The sequence below is a fragment of the Copidosoma floridanum genome, unplaced genomic scaffold (genome assembly GCF_036245765.1).
Source record: "Copidosoma floridanum isolate Cflo_tuat_1 unplaced genomic scaffold, Cflo_Japanese_pri ptg000033l, whole genome shotgun sequence".
Taxonomy (NCBI): Eukaryota; Metazoa; Arthropoda; class Insecta; order Hymenoptera; family Encyrtidae; genus Copidosoma; species Copidosoma floridanum.
The window spans coordinates 340,921-362,101 of NW_028321910.1; the positions used below are offsets into that span (position 1 = coordinate 340,921).

Genomic DNA, 21,181 nt, shown 5'->3' on the forward strand with positions numbered 1-21,181 from the left:
TCCACACTCCCTTCTCTTATCCTCGTAGGCGCACATTCGGTATACCCCTTTGGCCTGGTTCGGCCGCTTGGCCATGGTGGAGTGCTCGAATCACTGTTAAAATGTCGGCACACTCCGTAGCATGGCAGTCAGCAATCTCCCTACTAATCTGTGATCGCAAGAAGCGCACTTGACTTATCAGCTTGTAAGACTCGCGAGAGCAGCCATTCTCTGACTGGTACTGGCTTGGCTAAAATAGTTGGTCTTTCTGGTGCTTCAAGGAAATCTGCCAAATTTATGAGTTTGCATCGATGCATCGCTCGCTATTGCTTATACGCATATTATTTCAATACTGCTTAAATGCACATAGTGTTTGCTTCAACGAGTTGTTTCGATATTGTTTAAAAGTTTCTTTAACGTTTAATTGCTTTATTTTTATTTTGCCGTCGAGAAGCATTTTTATTTTTTGCATATAGCTACTAGCTATTTCAAAATAAACAGAAAAATGTATTTTGTTTTAATGTATAATTTCGTAGCATTAAATTGTAATGTATTGCCGTACATCGATTCTGATTTTGTTTATATAGTTCAACTGATTTTTGATACCATTGAGAATTTCATATATAATGCCACTGGTGTATTAATTAAATTACGCATCGCTTGTTATTCTTTTCTGAGCCTTGGCATATTTGCATGCGCATTTCTAATTTTCAGCTATTATCAGTGACAAAACGTAAGGTCGAACGAGTTCGAAAACCTGACCATATCTTTGTACGTCAGCGGCAAGCTTAAAAAAAGTAAGTACGGGGGGGCTTCTCTTTTGATTCCGTGATACTTTGATCTACTGCTTCGCCGTAGTGACGGGTGACCACTCCCATCTGTCACCGATTGCTTCTGGGAAAGACGGGAGAGACATTATTCTTAACATATATTTTTCATTTTTGCCGTTGAAAAGATTCAAAATATTTTGTCTTATTACATTTTGCTCTATAGAACCCCCAAAAATGGTTGTATCAGTACTGTGTTAGCGATTTAGATGAGTTTCCTCCCGAGGGTCTGGTTGACCGGAAAGAGAGCTCCAGGGTCTTGGCTAGCTGGGTGTAATCGGGAGGCTGTAAGGGTTGGGAGAGGACCAAGGCCAGAGCTGACATCCAGGACCAGGAGTATCTTGAAACCGAAGGTCGAGAGAACGCCAGTAAGTACGTTTTGGCTGTTTATAGTGCAGTGGCTGTAGTTTGCGCAACGTGCGTGAGACAGTGCAATGAATATGTCCTTTACACTGGGTTAAAGGAAACTTGGGTCGCAAGGTGCACTCTGTGACCTCCTCGAATGTAGTTGGTTGGCTCGCATCGGGTAAGTGGCTCCTGGGATCACGAGTAGTGGCTTCTCGGGAGCAAAGTAGTGTCACAGAGGAGGAAATTTTAGTGGCTCGTTAAAGGAATTTAGTAGCAGTCATTGGTTGCAAATTATAAAGTAGGAGGAAGTGTTGGAGGATAGCGTAATGCAAAGGAATCACATGCTATCCTTATAAACTCACGGATTTGTAGTGAAACTCCCGCCAAAATTGCACAGTAACCCAGTTGCTCTCAGATAAAGTGAAAAAAGGTAAGAGACAACGTGACAGAGAAATTAATGAAAACCCACATTAACAACCTCAAGCGATATACATCCCGACATCAAATTACCAACCCTGAATTTAAAGTGAGCTATACCCCTACAGATTTAAACCATGAGAGGACGCTGAATCACGTGCTGGCCAACCGACAACGAAGCTTGGACAGCTGCAACAAAGAGGGGCTACGACCCAAGGTTTAATGACCTCTATGCTAAGCTAGAGAAGTCAACCGTGAGAGGACCCAACGTAGTCACTTGGATGGTACGAATAGTCACAGACAGCCAAAAAGTTTTGCAACAAGTGTGGCAAACAGGTCAGTATCTCAAACTGTGCGCATTGATGCGACCTATGGGTAGCTAAAAATCGTGCCTTCCCGGTCAAATAAGCGGTCAATAACGCTCACAGTACCGAGAAATGATTTTTTTTTTTGCAAGTTAGATATTTTCCATGTTATTATCTTTCTGCGCAAACCCCGTTGAAATTAGTTCTTTTACGGTAAATAGCTTTTAAATGGGAGGCGATTGAGAACACGTTCTAAACTATCCCTGGAGCTGGAAGGCTATGGCGCGCCTGCACGAACGCTCGGCGTCACCACATTTTTGTTTATCTTAGTCGGTAAGCAGTGAGAACTGTATACATGGGTACATCCATGCGCACGCAAGAGCGTTTGTTTTATGATGGACTCATTTTTCTCTTTTTCCTCTGCGCTGAGATGCGTCCTAAAAGGGGAAATTCATAAATACTTACTATAAGACTAATCGACACCTGGGTTTGCTCCGTTATTTTGTTTCATGTTTAAGAAATCGGAAAGAAGACATAGCGCTGAAAGAAAGCCAAAGAACGTATAGTCCTAATATATAAGTGTCTACTTGTGTAATTGCGTATTATAAAATGCGTATCTTCCAGGCGTTTTGTGGGTACTTCCGGGGCACATGATGAGCTCTAGGTGGGTACAACCTGGGCACTTTTCGGGCACTTGGTTGATTCTTCCTGGGCACTTGGTGGGTACTTCCTGGAAAGCTCCCAGGTCCTTGGTGGGTACTTTGCGGGTACTTCTAGGGCACTTGGTAGTTACGTCCAGAGAATTTGGTATGTACTTTCTAGTACTTTCTGGGTACTTGGCAGATACTTTCTGGGCCTCTCCAGGTACTTGGCGGTCACTTGCCAGGCATTTGGTGGGTACTTGGTAAGCACTTCCCAGGTATCTCCTGGGTACTCGGTGGGTACTGTATGGGTATTTCTGCTGGAATTGGTGGGTACTTCCTACGAACTTGGTAGGTACTTACTAGAAACATAGCGAGCACTTGGCAGATACTTCCTAGGCACATGGTGGGCACTTGTTGGAAACTTGACGGTCACTTAGTCGGGCACAGTCCTTCCTGGGCATTTGATGGATACTTACCAGACACATCGTGGGTACTCCCAGAGCCTTGGCTGGTACTTTTTGCCAACTTACCGCTAAGTGCCATGTAAGTAATCACCAATACATTACTCTGGAAGAACCCACTACGTGCCTGGCAAGTACCCACTTAGCGCCCGGCAAGTACCCGCCAAGTGCCCGAGAAGGTCCCCTAAGTATCCGAAAAATACGCACCAAGTACCCGGGAGGTGCCACCAAGTGTTCGAGAAGTGCCGGCCAAGTGCCTAGCTAGTACCCGCTAAGTGTCCACTATGTGCCCCACAAGTACCCGCCAAGAACCCACCAAGTGTCTGCCAAGTATCTGTAAAATGCCCGGGTAGTACTCACCAAGCATATATTTTTAAATCAAATATGTGAAAATTTTTCTGTCTTGTATATGTAGTAAAATAAGAAAAATACGTTTAAATGTATATGTTAAACGTTGCTATGTTAAAAAGATGTTGTTGATTTTGGTTTAAAAAGACGTTCGGTTTGCGCTGAATTACAATAACTAAGAGTCTTATTTTGTTTTTAGCAACAAATTTTCTTTTTTTTTCAATAATTTTCCAAAGGTTTTTTTTTTCTTCGGGTAAAGCTGATTTTGTCAGCTTCATTTTGGTGCTAAAACCTAGGATTTCTATCAGGAATTCACGCAAGAGGAAACATAGGACTTAAGAAAGCCCAGTGGCTCTACAGAACGCTCCAATGAGGCTACAGCGAGAAGCCTAGCCACAGTGACAGCGGCGGCAGCAGCAACGTTGGCATTTTTATCGAGACGAGCTATGACGTGGCTAGGACAAATGACTCAGATATTGTCGATGATCCTAACCTTGTGGACACATCTCTAAAGATGATCGCCCACAGTTGACGATAACGACGAACCACCGCCATTGCAACTTCCGGTCCCGGCTGCTACACGACCTAGTGCGCTGAGCCAAATGGCTGTCTCCTTGGCTTCCTGATTCTGGTAAGCGGCAGTGCGTTTGTGCACACCATAACATCGTCGTCCTGAATCTTATTAGCGGCAGTGCATTCGCGCACACCGTCTCCTCAACTTTCTGGTCTTGTTAAGTAGAAGTTGAACATGAAAAGGAATTTAAAATCACAAATGAAGTTAAGTCTGCAGAATAATGCAAAAAAATAAGATATGAAAAAATTTTGAAAAAAAAAATTTTTACACACCTGTTTGATCTGATGCATACCACCCGTTAAAGATAATGTATTGTTCTAAACATTTCTCATAATGTTCTTATTGTGTCATAGATAAATTCTTATATTTAATTATTTCTTCTTTAACTCTATCTTGATACTCTCATTTTTAGCTTGTAGAGAACGGCAGAACTCATCCAAAAAGTTCTGAATGGTAGACGTTGTCGTTTTGTTGATGATAAAAGCAGCATAAATAGTAACAATACAAGCTGCTGATAGATAATTCATAACTAAAATTAACGAACATATTAGCAAAAAAGTAATGCAAACATAAACCATAAAGCCAATTAATGAGATCTGCTGCTGTAAAACAAGTAATCATCGTTAGAAACAGAAAGAGCACCAAGTTTTTGTCGAGAGTAAAGAGTCGCGTCGTTGGCTGCAATGGAGAGAGCACTACGTCATCATTGAGATCAGAGATTAGCGTTGTTGGCTGCAGTAGAAAAAGCACCACGTCATCATCGCCGACACTAGAAAGAGCACCACGTCGTCACTGAGAGCAGAGAGCAGCGTCATTGGCTTCAGCAGAGAGAAAACCATGTCGTCACTGAATCATCATCAGCAGATAGAGAGAGAGAGAGAATAAACGTTTACATTAGGTTTATTAGCAGTAATCAAGGTCGACGACAGCAGCGCTGGTGACACAGTCTACGCACATTACGAAATAAACGTATGCATTACGTTTATTATAACTCTATATTGAAAAAAAAAAAGAAAAAAAAAAAAAAAAAAAGTACACGTACTCGAGGATGATGCTCGCACTTGATATCTCCTTAACGACGTGTTCGGGTGGAGCAGCAGCAGCAGCAATAACGCCAACAGCAGCAGCAGAAATCAAGAGCAGGGCTGATGGCACATTCTACGAACGTCACGAAATAAATGTATGCATTACGTTTATTATTTTATAACTCTGCACAAAAATTAATACAATCACATGTACTTGAGGACGATTCGAACACTTGATATTACCACGACGACGTTCTCAACTAGAGCAGCAGCCACTTATACTTACTGGAAGATGATGATCGCACTTAAGGTTAACACGACATGTTCGACTAGAGCAACATCAGCAATTGAGGGTGACGTCAACTATATCCGAGAGTGATGCAGACGGCACCAGCAGAAATACAATACTCACACTTGATGGCAGTATGATCACAACACCCGAGAGTAGCAAGTTTAGCAGCGAAACTGCTGTGCCCCAACAACACCTATTTGCTGTTTGCTGCTACTGCGCAGTAATATGCCCAATAAAAAGTGAAAGTACTAGGGTCATGGGACTTTCTACTCATTGGCATGAGCGGCCACCAGACCGAAAAAATTCCTACAAGGATTCTTATCCAATAAGGCGGATAATTCAGTGAGGAGACTTACTTACGTAGTGGATTATAATATTTACTGGATTAAAATCCTAACTAGATTAGAATCCTTATAGATTACCTACTGATGTCAAAGATCAAGCATCTGCCAACAGATTGGGCTACTCAAGGTGGTGACAGTCGTTGGTGCAGCTTCCGACGCCTCACTACTAGTGTAGATAGTAGTGTAGCTCCACACAGCTCTCCATACAATAAAATTAAATTCAGCAGTTTTCTCCGTTATTTTGGCTTAGCTGACTTTCTGTCCAAACTGCCCACCAATCCCACAGCACCCCAGTGCCTTTTTCGTACCTCCCACTACCAACAGAATTTTTTTAAATTTTCTATCGCCCTCCCATACATACCCTCACTGCTCTTACACCATTTTTGTGGAATCTTACTGACTTTCTACTAACTTCCACAGATCCCAGCACCTACCTCCACAAACATACACATATACAAATTATTTTATTAACAAACAAGGATAAGACATAATCTTTGAAGAGAACTAATAGACACATGCATAAGTATTAGTAGACATTATTCGCTGGTGACATATACACAAGATACCTTACCGGCCCACACAAATTCATACACATTTTTTCATACTACCCCGAATGCAAATAGATGGAGTTAATACAGCTAAAAAATCAACAATTTATTTACTTATATAACTAAAAGTAAGATCACAAGTTAATATATACGAATCTTGTTTTACTTTATTTGTAAGTATGAATTTTTTCATGTGCTTAGCTTTTTTCTGGTAAAATTGGTGATAAACTATGTAGAAATTTTCATTTTTCATTTGTCATTGTATGACATGATACTTGTACGTACATAAATTTAAATAATACTTAACGATACAATAATATTAGGCGTTAAAATATTGCTCTATTAGGAAAGCTTACTGTTATAAGTCAACTTACACAAAAGTCAAGTGATTTGATTAACATTTATTTTGCTGTTGGATGTATGCATGTGTATATGAAAGTTTTTTTTAAATTTATATTTCAAGTAAAATATGGTAAAATTGAGAAATGAAAATTATTAAAATTATTGAAATTGTCTCCTCATTTGACGATTAAAGAGATAAAAACATGTATTTAAAGCTTGAAGCAGTAGGTTTATTTGAAAAATACTTACTTGTCCCTATAAAAATTTCATGAAGAGGGTAAGAACTCTTGAAAATTAAAAAGACACAAAAATGGGAGATACATCCAAACACGGAAACACTTACAGTAATAAAAAACTGTTTGCACGTATCTCCCATTTTTATATCTTTTTTACATCCTAAGATTTTCTCATAGTAAAGGAGACTTGTTTGATTACGTTCTTCTCTGGAATTTAATGGTAAACTTGGTATGAAGAATTCTGAAATTTCGACGGGAAGTAGCAAACAGTTTTTAAATAAACCTACTGCTTCAAACTTTACGTACGTGTTTTTTAATTTCTTTACCTCTATAAGAGAATGCTATTATAACTTTGTTATATTCTACTTGAAATACAAATAACAAGAAAACTTTTTTATCAACGTGTATACATCGAACAGTACAATAAATATCAATTAAATTACTTGACAGGTTCTCTAAGTTGATTCATGACAATAAGCCTACTTAATAAAGCAAAACTTGAACAGTTTATTTAATTGCATAACGAAGTGTTATTTAAATAAATTTTTGTAATAGTATATGGTTATAAAAAAATAAATGAAAAATTAAAATTTTTCACATAGTTTACCACCAATATTACCAAAATAAAGCTTAGCGCACCAAAGACTTTATACTTACATATTTGTTGACATAGAAATAATGTGCATTTACTTATGATCTTACTCTTAGTTATATAAATTAAGCAATTGTTAATTATTCGTAAGTATAAGGTCTATTTATTTGCATCTTGTGTGATGTCAAAAAATATATGAAAGCATTTATTTACTAGCAGCCCCCCGTCTCGGCTTTGTCCGAGACTCACTAAATAGAAAACCGTTGTGTGTTGATATGTAATCGGAAACGTTTTCAGTTAAAAATTTTACATCTATTCTTGACACTTCTCAGAACAAAAATCTTCTTATTAAAAATATGTTTATTCGGAATACATACAGCTTATTTGGTCAAATAAGAAGCTGTAAAAATTAAAAAAAATATAATTATGCTGAAAAATACCGTGCGTTCTTTATGCTACAAAATAATCGTTGGCCCTTAAAAGCCATTAATTTACAGTTTCTCCCGTATAATCTACGAATAGGGCCTTTTTTTTAAGGCTGTAAAGATTTAAAAATGACAAAAAATATATTATTTAAAAAATTCTTTCTCTTATCTCACAACATTGTTACCAGAGCAACAAAGTACTGGAGCTGAATCTTTACATTTTTTTATCGCCACAACAATACAAATACATAATCTACCTACTTTAAAACCAGAGAAATTTCAGTGAATACTGTGAGTGTTATAATAAAAAACTGATTTCTCACTTAACAAATTTTTTATTTGTCGATTTTGATACAGCTGCTTCAATCTCCATTAATGTTCTGTGTCAGTTTCTTGACGCCTTAAATTATATACATTAGATGCATTTAAAGTTTTTTTTCCAATTTGCCATCTTGCGAATTTTGGCATGGTTAAGACTTTCATGGGCCCTGAAGGCTGTTTTTTGTCAAATTTGTCAAGTTGTAATATATTTGTTAGCAAGTTAGTTTGATGTCAAAAGGCCTTAAAAAAACTAGTGAGCTTCTCAAGTAAACTCTTTCTTGACTAAAGTTTCCAGCAAACGTGACTGCCTGTAAACCATACCGTGATCTTCTCTGGCTTGTTATTGTAGCACCAGACTGATCGGGAGAAAAACTACAACGTCTGAACCATAGGAGCTAGCTGTAGAGCTCTTTTCCAACGTCTCCTGGTGTTACGCCAGGGACGTTGGTGTCTAAGGTATCTTCTTTTTTTGCAGAGCTCAGTCGTTTTGGTGTTCTAAGGTAAGGAGATTGGTTCGTGATGCTTGCCCGTTGAAGACTGTCCCATTTTCTAAAGTTTATTTTTCTTCATAGCTGTTAGGTTCGCCCAGTACAAATCTTGGAGAGGATCGGTGCTTCCTAGTTGAATTCTTAGAGTTAAGAGGGTCCTAGGTTGCCGGGATTCCTATCCTTGCGACGGACAACTCCACTTGTAACATCTGCCCGTAAATGATTGACTTGGCTTAAGAGTGGCCAGATTTCTGTAGTCTACTAGTCAACGAATTGTTGCCAGAAATGGTAGTAAAAGTGTATTTGTTGTCGAAGTAGTTTAACCTTACGTGGCTCTTCAAACTACTGATGAGATTTATGGTTAAGTAGGGAACGTAAATACTTATAATGGCCCGGAAAATTGCCAATGGTAAAACTTCAACTATTTTTTATTATCATCTTGATGATAAAGAGATGGATGTGGGTAGCTTCATCTTTCCTTTTTGAGTCTTTGTGTAACATAAAAGACCCTTTAGTTGATCACCATATATTTTTTACTACTATGTATGTAGGTTAGGTTGCATTTTTAATACGTAAGCATAGGACTTATGACCACTGAGACAGAGGCTGTTTTGGCTGCCCAAACTCCTTAGGGTGTTTTCCTTGGCTTGCTGTTGTAGCAAAACTTGCTCTGATAGCCCTAAAACAATCGGAAGAATGACTATGAAACTCCAAAATGCTAGAGCAGATTGTGCTTTGACTAGACACGTCTCCTGGTATTTTGCTGAAGACATTAGCATTTGGAACACCTTTTTATTAGTGGCACTTGTCAATCTTGGTGAGTTGGGATAGAGTTTGACGTAAGTCGCTTGTCCATTAAGGAAGAGTGTTGTTGATAGCTGGGATACCCAACTTCACGACGCCCAGCTGTATGCTTTATGCACTGCCGATAACCGACTATGTATTTGGTACTTTGCTCAGGAATATAGTAACTAGACTTACTTAATTATATTGCAGGTAGCTTCGATTATACTTTTATGTCAGCCAGCAAATCCTACTGAAATGAAGTGAAAAGCTAACCTATTTTTACAATTCTTTGAGCTTAAGTATTGCTGTTCTTACTAATTTCTTCTAGATAAAAACTATGAAATCCATCTAGGAAGTGTTAAGAATCAGTATGTAAAATTTCAGCAAGACCGGTTGAGTAGTTTTCAAGGTTATCAATTTCAAAGGTTTTAGTAACTTTGCTTTATATATTAGTACGAAACGTAAGTATTCGAGTATGTATAAGGTTTATGGAGGGAATGGGTACCATGACAAAAAATAATATAAGCCAGAATAACGGGAACGAAGTCCGTGTACATATACTATGTTACATACATATGCTACTAGCAATAATTTCCACTAACATATTCATATATATTGGTTAAATTTTTAAGCTTATGTCTCATCGTAGTTTACCAACGAGATCAATTTTAAAATTTACCATTATATGTAAATATGCATGTGTATGGGTCCACAGAGGTAACAAGGGTAACTGAATTTTACCTAATTTTATTTTGGAGGGGGTGGTAGGGGTTGGATTGGGGTTTGTATGAAATGTCTTACACAAACAACTTATAATACAGTAGTGTATATATATATATATATATATATATGCACATACGAGTGAGGCTCTGCCCCCGCGTGCTTAACGCGTCAACCCCGTTTATGTAAGCCCATTATAATTCTTCACATATCATTCGAAGAAGAAGGCGAAAGGTCTTGAATAAAAATAATTTTTTTTTTTAAAAACGGTTTATAGTAAAAGTTAACGAAATATAGTTATTTAAAATAAAGAAAAAAAAAATTTCAGAAAAATACTTTATATATTTTTACAATATACAGTGTTATTTATCAGTTGTATTTTTTATTTATTTTCTTTGTAATTCACATAGAAATTCTAATATATCGATGGATTCGCATTGACATTTAATTTTTTTTTTTAAATAGTTTGATCTGTACTCTAAAAAAATTTAAAAAATTATGTAACGAACATTACTATAATTGTTAATAATTATTCACATACTGTTAAAATTTATTAAGAATTTCAGTAAAATAAGTGAGAACGTAAAGCGGTACCCTTCATTCTGGTTGATTCTTTTAAGGGCCATCTAACGTTAAAATACCTTGCTAGCAAATATATTTTCATAAATATATCGGACAACGATTCGTGTACTTGATGACAATATATGGCTGGCCACAATTAAATCAAGAGAGCCATTCACTGGCAGATGTCCCAAGCGTAGTTGTTCGTTGGGAGGCTGGGAATCCTGGATGCTGACTAACGACCCAGTATTTAATTAGTCCTATGCTTGAGACTAAGTTACCATTAAGTCATAAGGCTGAGATCCCAGTGCCACACACACCAGCAAGTCCTCACTTCTCACATGGCCTCCCGAGCTCCCCCGTGCCCTCGACAAGAAAAGCATCGCCGAGAGTACCAACAAGATCGTCATCCTTAGTGGAGATATCCTGGTAAGTGAACATATCTAGTATTAGTGCTGTGTGTTGTAGTATATTAAAGTAGTTATCCCTCGTTACCCGGCCTTAATGCTTAAGAGTCAACCCGAGTCCCCTATCGTGTGTTAATAAGTACACAAAACGCCAAGAATAATGGATCAAAAATATCACAGCAAGCCACGATGCTGAGGCCGTCGCCTTTGTAATGTATTGTGTCTGTATTGTAATTTGAGTGGCTGGTAGTATAATAAGAAAATATACGTAGTTAACATAAGAATGTTGTCTTAAAATATTTGCTCAGCTTGAGTGGTATTAACTGTAGCTGCTACGTGGTTGTGACCTAAAGTAAAAGTGTAATAGTCAGTGTTTGTATCAAAATTAAAAAAGTTCTATTCCATATCGTTAACTACACGATACTACAGATTGCTGTGGTTAACACCACACAAGACTTTAAACAACCCAATCCTTTTTTGAATATCATTAACGTAAAAGCACCATAGTAAATAAAAATATTCAAAACACACACGTTAGTCTCAATTCCCGGCTAACGTGTCACAACGTATGTTTATTTTATACATATATACATGCTGCATGACTCGGTACATGGTGCGGGAATTTCGGTGAGTCAGAGCCTACTGCTGCATGGTGAGAATCGTAACGTAGCTGTAATACGAGCTAAGCTAGGCCTCTGTTACGGCTAGGGTACTATCAGGTATATAATGTCTGACACTAAACATCACTTGATCTCTTCAAAGTCTTCAAAAAATAAATTAAAAACCGTTTTCCTTTGATATGTACACATGTGCGTAGAATATTCAATATGTATAATACGGTCTAACTTTTGAAAACAAGAAAAAACGCTGTATCTCAAAAGGGAAGGAAAAATTGGCTAAAATAACAATTTTTACGCGTTTCCTACAGAAGAACCACGTGATCGAGGCGCTCAAATAGAAAAGGGTTAGACTATGAACTAATATAACCTTAATTTTCTTATTTTTCGACTGTATCTTGAAAAAAACAAGTCAAAAAAATTTTTTATTCAATACGGCATGTTTGGAACATTTATACGGATGTTGACGAAATCTTCGAAGAATTTTTGTTACAACGTAACCTCTTAACGTTAGGAAAACAGTCGTATCTCAAAAGGGAAGCCAGGCAGGCCAAAAATAATTCCATTTATAGAAAATAATTATTTATTAAGTGCAAAAATATATGTTACACAGATTCATACAAAAACCGTAATGGTTCTGAAAATAATAAGAGTCTTGTTTTTCTAATCATCTGTTTTTTTCTTGTATCTTCGTTCTGTGATATTTTTGATTCGTTATACTTCGCATTTTGTGTACTTATTAACTTGCGATAGGGGACTCAGGTTGACTCTTAAACATTAAGGCCGGGTAAAAGGGATGACTACTTCAACATACTACAACATACAGCACTAATACTAGATATGTTCACTTACCAGGATACCTCCAGTGACGATCTTGTTGATACTCTCCGCGATGCTATTCGTGTCAAGGGTACGGGGGAGCTAGGGAGGCCATATGAGGACTTGCTAGTGTGTGTGGCACTGGGATCTCGGCTTTACGGCTCTACAGTAACTCGGTAGGCAAGAGTTTGCTGATACCGCACTGCACTGCTCCAGCGCTAGCCTTGCAGCGAGCTCAAGTGTCTGCCCTTGTCTCGCCACGCAGGCGCACCGTATGATATGCTGCCCACCACGAACTATTATCCAGCTAGCCATCAGCACTACAGACTGGCCACCATTATTACGTTTGCTCCCGGGATACTCACACACTGATAGTTGCCGTTGACGGATTCATATTTTCAACATCGTACACACAGATCTGCAGGGTAGGAAGTACGGAAGAAGAGTCAGACTGAGCTTTATAGTTATTCTTAATGCTGTGGCCTTCAGACCTTACACCGAGATTGTAAGTTACAGCAAGCCACATGCAGGAGAGGGAGGAAGAGAGCTACCTACGAGACTCTCGCCATTTTTTGTCGGTGACAAGGATTCTCTGACGTGTTTGGATGTATTTAGAATTTGCCACGTCACAACGCATACTTTACCTCTAGTATACGTACAGCTGTTGTTTTTCTCTTTCTTACTCTTTTCTCTATACCTACCTGTACCTCAGCTTGAGCAGAAGCATCGGCTTAGTCGTTGCGTAGAAACATACTTACCTATAATATTAGTAGCAGCATGGGAGGAAGGGAGCTCGTGGTGTACATGCGAGAGAGATTTGATTTGATTTGTAAGTTAATTTATTATGCCGAGAGTGTTAGACTTGAATGGAAACTACTGATGTACAAGGATTTTAGAATTTTTATAATATATATAACTTTAAGAAACTATTACAATTTTTACAGGATTTTACAAATTTAGGTTTTACGTGGCTAACGGTTTAACGTAACTATACCTATATTTGCATTTAAACACGTTCAATTTTATTCATACTAACGCTATACCTGCAGGCTCATACAAAAAAAAATTAATGGTGACAATAATACCTTCAATACAGCCAAATCCAAATAATCACAATCATATTCATATTCATAAGCACCTGATACTATTACAAAAATATCTTGTGAGTCCCTACGTGCATGGTGATACGTCGCTTTGTTTTTTCAAATACAAACGATAAATGGTTGCCTTAAAAACGTCCAGCCAATCGATCTGCCTAACACCCAATGGAAAGAGAGGGAGAGAAAAAGAGAGACAGAACGGTAGATAGTAGAGTGGCGCCCACTGCGAGAGAGAGAGAGACACGGAGAGGGAGAGAGTGAGCAATCTTAGACTCGTGACCTTGAGAAGATCTCGTGACTTGTCAGATGTGTAACAGATGCTATTCTTATTGTCTAAAGAAAACATGAATCTTGTTAGAAAATCAAAGGCCAAACAGTAATCACTAGAACTAGTTATTCTACTAGCTCAATCATTTTTTTATGATTTAAATAAAAATGAATGATATAAAAAACTTTATGTGTTCTAACACTGAATGAGAAAGTTGTAGAAACAATAATTTTTTGAAATTATTGTAAATTTATGAAATAGAATCTTACACAAATTAAAAAAAAAAGAAATCAAACATTGGATTAAACAAAGTGATATCAAATATTTAAATCGCATTGAATTAAAAGAAAATGCCTGTTAAGAAATTAACACTCAACGCATAAGAAGTTTAATGGAATTCTCCCTAAATATCAGCGATCCAACTCTTTAACCTTCGCTGCATGAAGTTGTTTTCCTTACTGACTAAGCTTACAAACTACTCTATAATGAAAACCAACAATGTAACGATATTTACATTGGAAAATTCGGAATTTTAGATTCACAATGGGAAATAATAAAAAATAATCATACAATTTAAAACAACCATAGATTAAAGCAAAATCATTATACAAAAGTTTAGAAAATAAAATTTAGAAAGACACAGATGTATCGTACTCGTACAGGAAGTACCACTGCGTGTACCACAGTACGAGAATGTTGTATTAGAAATTAAAATCCATCAGACGAAAAAACTCACAACGATGAAAACCCTGGGCTGTCGGTAGATCACCCTTGGTGAACTAAACAGCGGGGGATTTTTATCCACCAACTAAATGATTTTACAAGGTGAAATCAATGCTTGCCACTAACCCTTGAATAAGAAGCGCAACAACTACGACTGCACCAAATTGAAATTAAGTGGAAAGTGCGACCCGAAAAGACAAAAGATGCTAGGAAACGCCGGAAAACTTCCTCTAAAAGCCCAACCACCATGCACCAGGAAAAAACTTAAGAGTCGATAAAATACCACTCATTTGCTATCGGTCGCCGATTCAGAACTACCACTTGGTTGAATAAATTAAGCAACTAGGAACATTGCATCCTTCATCTTAACGAATCAAATAAATTGATGAGAAGACGATACCAGCACTCAAAGGTATTAACTTACTATTTTTCGACTGTGCAGTAACACGGAGTGATACAGTACGCTACGTCCGTGTTTCTCCGAGGGCAGGCAAAACGAACACTCCCGCTGAAGGAAATTCCACTCCAAACCGTTTCCAGTGGGGCCTTGGGTGGTCCCTTTCAGGCAACTACTTGAGACTGCTCTCCCGAGCCTTTTGATCCAAGCTCTCTCAAGTAAGTCCCTACTCCCGGACAACTGCTAAACGCCACCGCAGCTGGCGCGCGTCCATCACCAAACCGACGTTTTGCACATTCCCCAATCTAGTTAGTCCCTCAACGCTTTCGTGCACTCACACATACACATAAGGCATCCCCATACGTGTACTCTCAGGGCTGAAACAGCCATAAGTCCATTTATGGTGCATTTACTTAAGAAAGTTGATGAGTTCATCCTTTGATTCTAAATTAAAAAAAACGTTGATACAATAGCTCATATACGTAGTAGTTATGCTTTTTTTTGTATTAAGGCAAATCTTTTCTGAGCTATTCGTAAAGAGGAAAGAAAGCATATGAGCCAAAGGTTTTTTGAATTTTGGATGTAATTTGTGCCTGCCATCCTTGCTTGTGAAAAGAAGCGCAACTTCTTTTACGATTACCTGTCCCGGGCCTTATCATGCTATGTGATACAACTCAAAGTCAACGTCAAATGATATCAACCTAATCTATTTTATATTAAATGCATTGCATTGACTTTTCAAAACTGTATGGCTCTGTGGGATATCGCATATCGTGATAAAGCCACTGGTGTTGTTTCTCAGATTTATTGCACTTGCTTACTTTTTTGATCAGTAAAAAGTTTTTAATTGTATTTATTGATAATAATTCAAGTACTATTTATTATTAAAAAGAAATTAAAAAACAAAAAGGTTAAATGTAAAAACTTTGTAAAACACTTCGATGTAACAGTAAAAGTGCTGGAGCATTAGACGGTGGTGCTTTTTTATAACAATACAACATTTGGCTTAAAATTTAGAGAAAAAAGGTAGAATAACACTCTAAAGTGTCTGCTTTAACTTTGGCTTCAATAAAGATAATTAAACAAGAAAAAAGAACTTAATAAGTTTAAAAGAAGAGAAAACAAGTTATTTTTTTTACGGTTTTAAGATAAAATTTTTTTTTGTAAATAGAAAATCAAATTCTTAAGATATTAAAAACATTGTTATTCCTCACCGATTTCGAAAACTCAGATGTCGATTCCATGCCTGTAACACTTTTTATATACGATCGAAATTTCAAATTAACAATTTTACAATTGACTGGCATTCTGAAATTTCGCGATTAGATTTGGCATGCAACGAAAAACATACTCTTGTCTGTACATATTTGAATTTCATTTAATTTTGAGTATTGTAACGTGCATTTTTTATTTTAGAAATTGAAATTAAAAGTAACTTTCGTTATATGTATATCTTTTATGGTCAAAATGAAACAATCTTTGATTTCATAACCAATAATTATAATCGTTGATTTACATAATGCGCACCCATGGCAGCATAACTTAAGAAGTAAATAAATAAAAGAAAACTATGTTACCTACAAGCACAAGAAATTTTGAATTTCAAAGAGTTTTGTCACGCGCATCTTACTTATATTTTGTGTATGCACAACTCTCACATATGCGAAAAAGACCCTAAAATAACAATTTCTATAATTTTTAACGAAAAGCATAAATTTAAGGGGACCAAGCTGCTTTTATAATGTCAATTGTATGTTTATTTGTTCTTTTCAGAATTCCTAGAGAAACAACAAGGGTTGATCCGTGATGCACCGCACGAGTTGCGTACCAAGTGCCTGCGAGCAATTCAGCTCGCTTTTGAAACCAAGCGTAGCAAGTTCGTCGCGTTCGGCCTCTCTGGTTTACACGTAAGTGCCGTGTATATTTGTAGTTAAATGTATGCTTATTAGATAGTCAAAGAGCCCACTGCAAAAATACCTATGAATCGACTATCACGATAAAACTCGTCACTCAGATAGATTCAACGGTGATGAAAATGAATAGATGAGAGGGCCAAGAATATCTTGAACTCAGAAGCAGGAAATCATTTAATATGTTATAAAATCACGTATGTGATACAGAGCTACAAAAAACGCATATCGTTGCGTTGGTATTTAACCGATATTTCATTTGTGCCAAGGGGGGGGGCTAAGGTAGAGCTTGCTCTAATTGACTTCGGTTTTTTGTGGAAATTTATATTGAAAATGTGTGCCTAAATTGTAAAAGATAAGGTGTTAGCTGGTTTTTACTCTGCGTCTGCTGTGGACCTTGATAGCAAGGAAAGGACAAGCCAAAGGAAATACATTGCACACTTTTTGTTTCTCTCATGAAAATCATTTGTTTTGTTTATTATAGGTTACATAAAAAAAAAATAAAAAAAAAAAGGAGTTGTACTAAAACTTATGAACCTTTTAATTGAGATGATTTTTTTCACAATTATTAAGATTTTTACGTGATTTCCCAAAATAGTGAGTAGATATCACAATTTTAACCCATCTGGGCTAGATTTTGGCCCAATTCCTCTCCGTGGTGAGCGGACCCTTCGTTTCGGGCGAAGTAGCCTCTTCTGCAGCCAATGGGCGAGCAGGACCTGCGGCTTTCTCGCACTTCTTCTGCGTGCGCTGCTTGAGGTTACGTGCACCACGATGGTATGTTTCAATGAGTTAGTGTTTCGCGTGTTAAATGTTTCTATGCTTTGATGGACTTTTTTCTCTGACGTCTCGACGGTTTGTGAGCTCGTTGTTGACCGAGTAATGAAGTGCGTATTATTGTTCAGCTTAATATCAAGAATGATGTTGCAAGATTGCATACCTCAATTAAAAATGATTTAATATTTTTAATCTCATAACTATCTATTGGTAATACAATAACTTGTTTGCCAGCATAAAGTTAATGATAATTTTCATCGATATTTGGGATTGAGTTAAATAGCAAAAGCTGTACTAAACCAAGAACATGTGTTTTCGTGACAATTAAATCGGTTAAAAGTACTGCATTTCTAAAATAGAAGAAGTATCAGAAAGACTGAGTGTTAATGTTTCTTCCATGAATATCAAAATTTTACTAAGCAGTTTCTCTCTATGTAAGAAAGTTGTATTTGTTTTGAAAAAAATTTTAAACTCAAATGACTACAGTTGTAGGAGTTAAATTTTTGATAACGCTCATGATTATATTCCACCTGATTAACTTTTAGTTACAAAATTATGTTAGTAGGTGGCTGCAGATCTCTGAAACTGTCAAAGTATATATAATTATTACTACGTTTCCGATAAGCCATCCACTGTTTATTATAGCAGTTCTGAACACCATTGATCTGGTGCACCATACAGCAGGTAAATTGTTTCTTATATATACCGCACAAAAATAGTAAATTTCTAAGATTTTTAAATATTTCATAAAATTTATGTTAAACAGAGCTTGATTAGGTAATTTTGTTCCTTTGAACTTTTCGTTTAGTTTCTTTTCAATTTTTTATTTTTTTTTATTTTCCAGCGTAAGGCTTTAAGTAGACTCCTAATCCAGTTGAATGCAGTTTAAGATAAAGATTTTTTCTAAAAGCAACAGCTTCCGTGGTTTAATCATGTCTCTGACTCTGTGATAGCTGCTTTTGACTGAATTAGCAGCATTTATGCTCTCCATAATTCTAGATATTCCATTGACTGCAGCACTGAAATCTCTGAAACCAGCAAACAAGGAAATCAGAGGTAAAGCTCCATTAATTGTAGTAGGATGGCGTAAGATGCGTGAAAACATACTTTTTACCACCAGATTTTTCAAGTGCACTGCAAGCACCTTTAAAAGCACTACTAACGACATACAAGTTTCAGACTCTGAGTAACCGTTTAAAAATTTCTAGAATGAAAATAACGAAAGTGTTTTGAACGATTATGCAAAACTAATTTAATTACGTGTGTAAGTCTCGGAAACTATTAATTAATTTTTCTCGATTGTCTATCCTAAATCGATTATTATGTACTGTAACGAGAGTTTAATAAGTTCACAATTTGTTGTAAAAGTCAATCAACTCTTCTTTCTCAATCAGACTAGAAGCAGAAAAAATTTGCTTTAAAATCAGTCAATCTAAATCATTTTATGAAAATATTTGTACATATGAAGGATCTGAAAACTTAGAGAAAAAAAAGAAATTGTTATCTCTAAGATTATATTTAATTAAAAAGGAATTGAATGTGTAAATTGTTGAATCTCGAAATTTTTTGAAGTAAGCAATCTTCACTCATTTTTCTCGATTCAAGAGAAATTCTTCCAAAATCGATCATAAAATATGAGCATAATCGATTTTTTCATAAAAATAACAGAAGTGTTATTAACGAGTTACATCAAAAAGACTGAATCATAGGATTGCGTCGTGCATTGCTTAAAATTATTCATAAATATACAATTTGTAAGTACTCGCACGCCTTACCTGTAAGCCCAAAGATGGCTGATCTATCTTTGTCGACATCAGCTTATCAATCACGCCCGTTTACCCATTGTGGCTTATAGCTTTGAAAGTCATTTTAAAAGAAACCAGTCGTAGTGTCGCATTAGACCTCAGGAAGATGTGAAAACGTGGATATGGATGTTTGCTACTATTTTTTATTGCGTTCTGAAATATGCAACACGAAAAAATTTTATTTTTTGAAATTTTGAAAAAGTCGACCTTACAAATAGTAGTTGTGTCCTCAGTAAAAAAAAATGCTAAATTGCGTATCATATTTTTTGTTAATAAAAGGTTTATTAATGTAAAAAGAGTACGAAAAAAATTAGACTAAGAAATATTTACTTGATAATTCATTGCAAAGTGTTTTGTACATCGCTCTGTACAATAGTAATAACAATTGGTTTGTGGTAGTTATAGTAAGAAATAAATGTTGTAGATGCAATTTTATTTAAAAATCTCGAAAAAATCCCGTCTATAGTCGTACCACTTATGGTAGTAGATTGATATCGATTATTATTAATATGAAAATGTTAAAAATATGTAAGAAAGTCTATTAAAGGCTGCGAATTTTTATTATTGAAATTAACATTCAAATCGCTAGGAACAATCATAGGCAAAGAATTGTTATTTTCTTGCAATGCAGTAGAACCAATATTTGAATATGGTAGCAAATTAAACCGCAAAAAGGGAAAAATTTCATTAATGTTAGTATTTGGTAAAATATATTTAAACAACAACATGCTTAAAAAGTAAGGTTATATTCATACGCGTCAATTGTAACCAACGGACGCATACTCATACACACGCACGGATGGAAGGCACTTGTCATCTCTCTCGGTCTCTCCCTGTGGCTTGTAGACTACTTACCCGCCTCACCTCTGAATAAGACAGACCAATATTCTAGCAGACGGCAGCGTAAACAGGCAGCACTGGCCACTTATTAGCCAGCAGCAGTGCACAGCATGTGTGTGTTTGTGCACGTGCGCATGCATACTTAACTGCTTGTGGACGAATATGAAATAGTATATCTATATATTTTGGCACGCAGCAGCGTAAACTCAGCGCTCTTCAGTACAGAGAGAGAGACAACGGTATTAGTATATACACATATGTATATATATATATATATATATATATATATATATATATATATATATATATATATATATGCGTGACAGAAAAAGCGTTACGCTTTGAAAATTTTCACTGCCCAAGCGGAAATCCAAACCTCGTATAAAATGTTTTCACATTAAAAACTTCTAGATAAGAATTTCTCATTACACTGTTGACAGGAATTGAGCGTTAAGTAAATTCTAGATCGCTCACGCGTGTTTCTCTCGATCCATGCAATAAACAAGCTCTCACTCCAAATCACTTCTTATTAGAAATATCTTCTGGGCAGATGAAAATAAACAGGTGTAATGCTCAATCATTTTGTATACACCAACAATATTTATTATCGTAGCAACTAGCAAATGTTTTTTGGCAACGTTGGCTCCAAGAGTATTTGTCAACTTTGGTCCCTCGTGAGAAGTGGCATGAAAGTGGGAGAGAGTCAAAAGTAAATGATATTGTTTAAATTCTTGAAAATGGAGCAGAAAAAAACTCGTGGAAAAAAGGCGTGATTAATAAAGTCTTCCGTGGATAAGATGATTAAGTACGCGTTACATAAGTTCGCTCTGCTAATGATATTTTTATGGAACCAAGCTGTAAATTAATTTAGTTTGCTTAAGTTTTTCTTTTTTATCATTTTCTTATTTGCATGTGGGAGAGTGTTACGGATCAAA

General features: G+C 36.5%; 1 protein-coding gene across 1 annotated transcript in view; it reads left to right on the forward strand.

Annotated features, from left to right (window-relative positions):
* Window positions 1-21,181, forward strand: part of LOC106637018 (brefeldin A-inhibited guanine nucleotide-exchange protein 3) — a 275,219-nt gene that overhangs the window by 37,211 nt on the left and 216,827 nt on the right. The window contains exon 2 of the mRNA XM_089597548.1: window positions 16,688-16,821. Coding sequence (XP_089453674.1) covers window positions 16,688-16,821 — 134 coding nt within the window. The remainder of the gene's footprint in view (window positions 1-16,687; window positions 16,822-21,181) is intronic.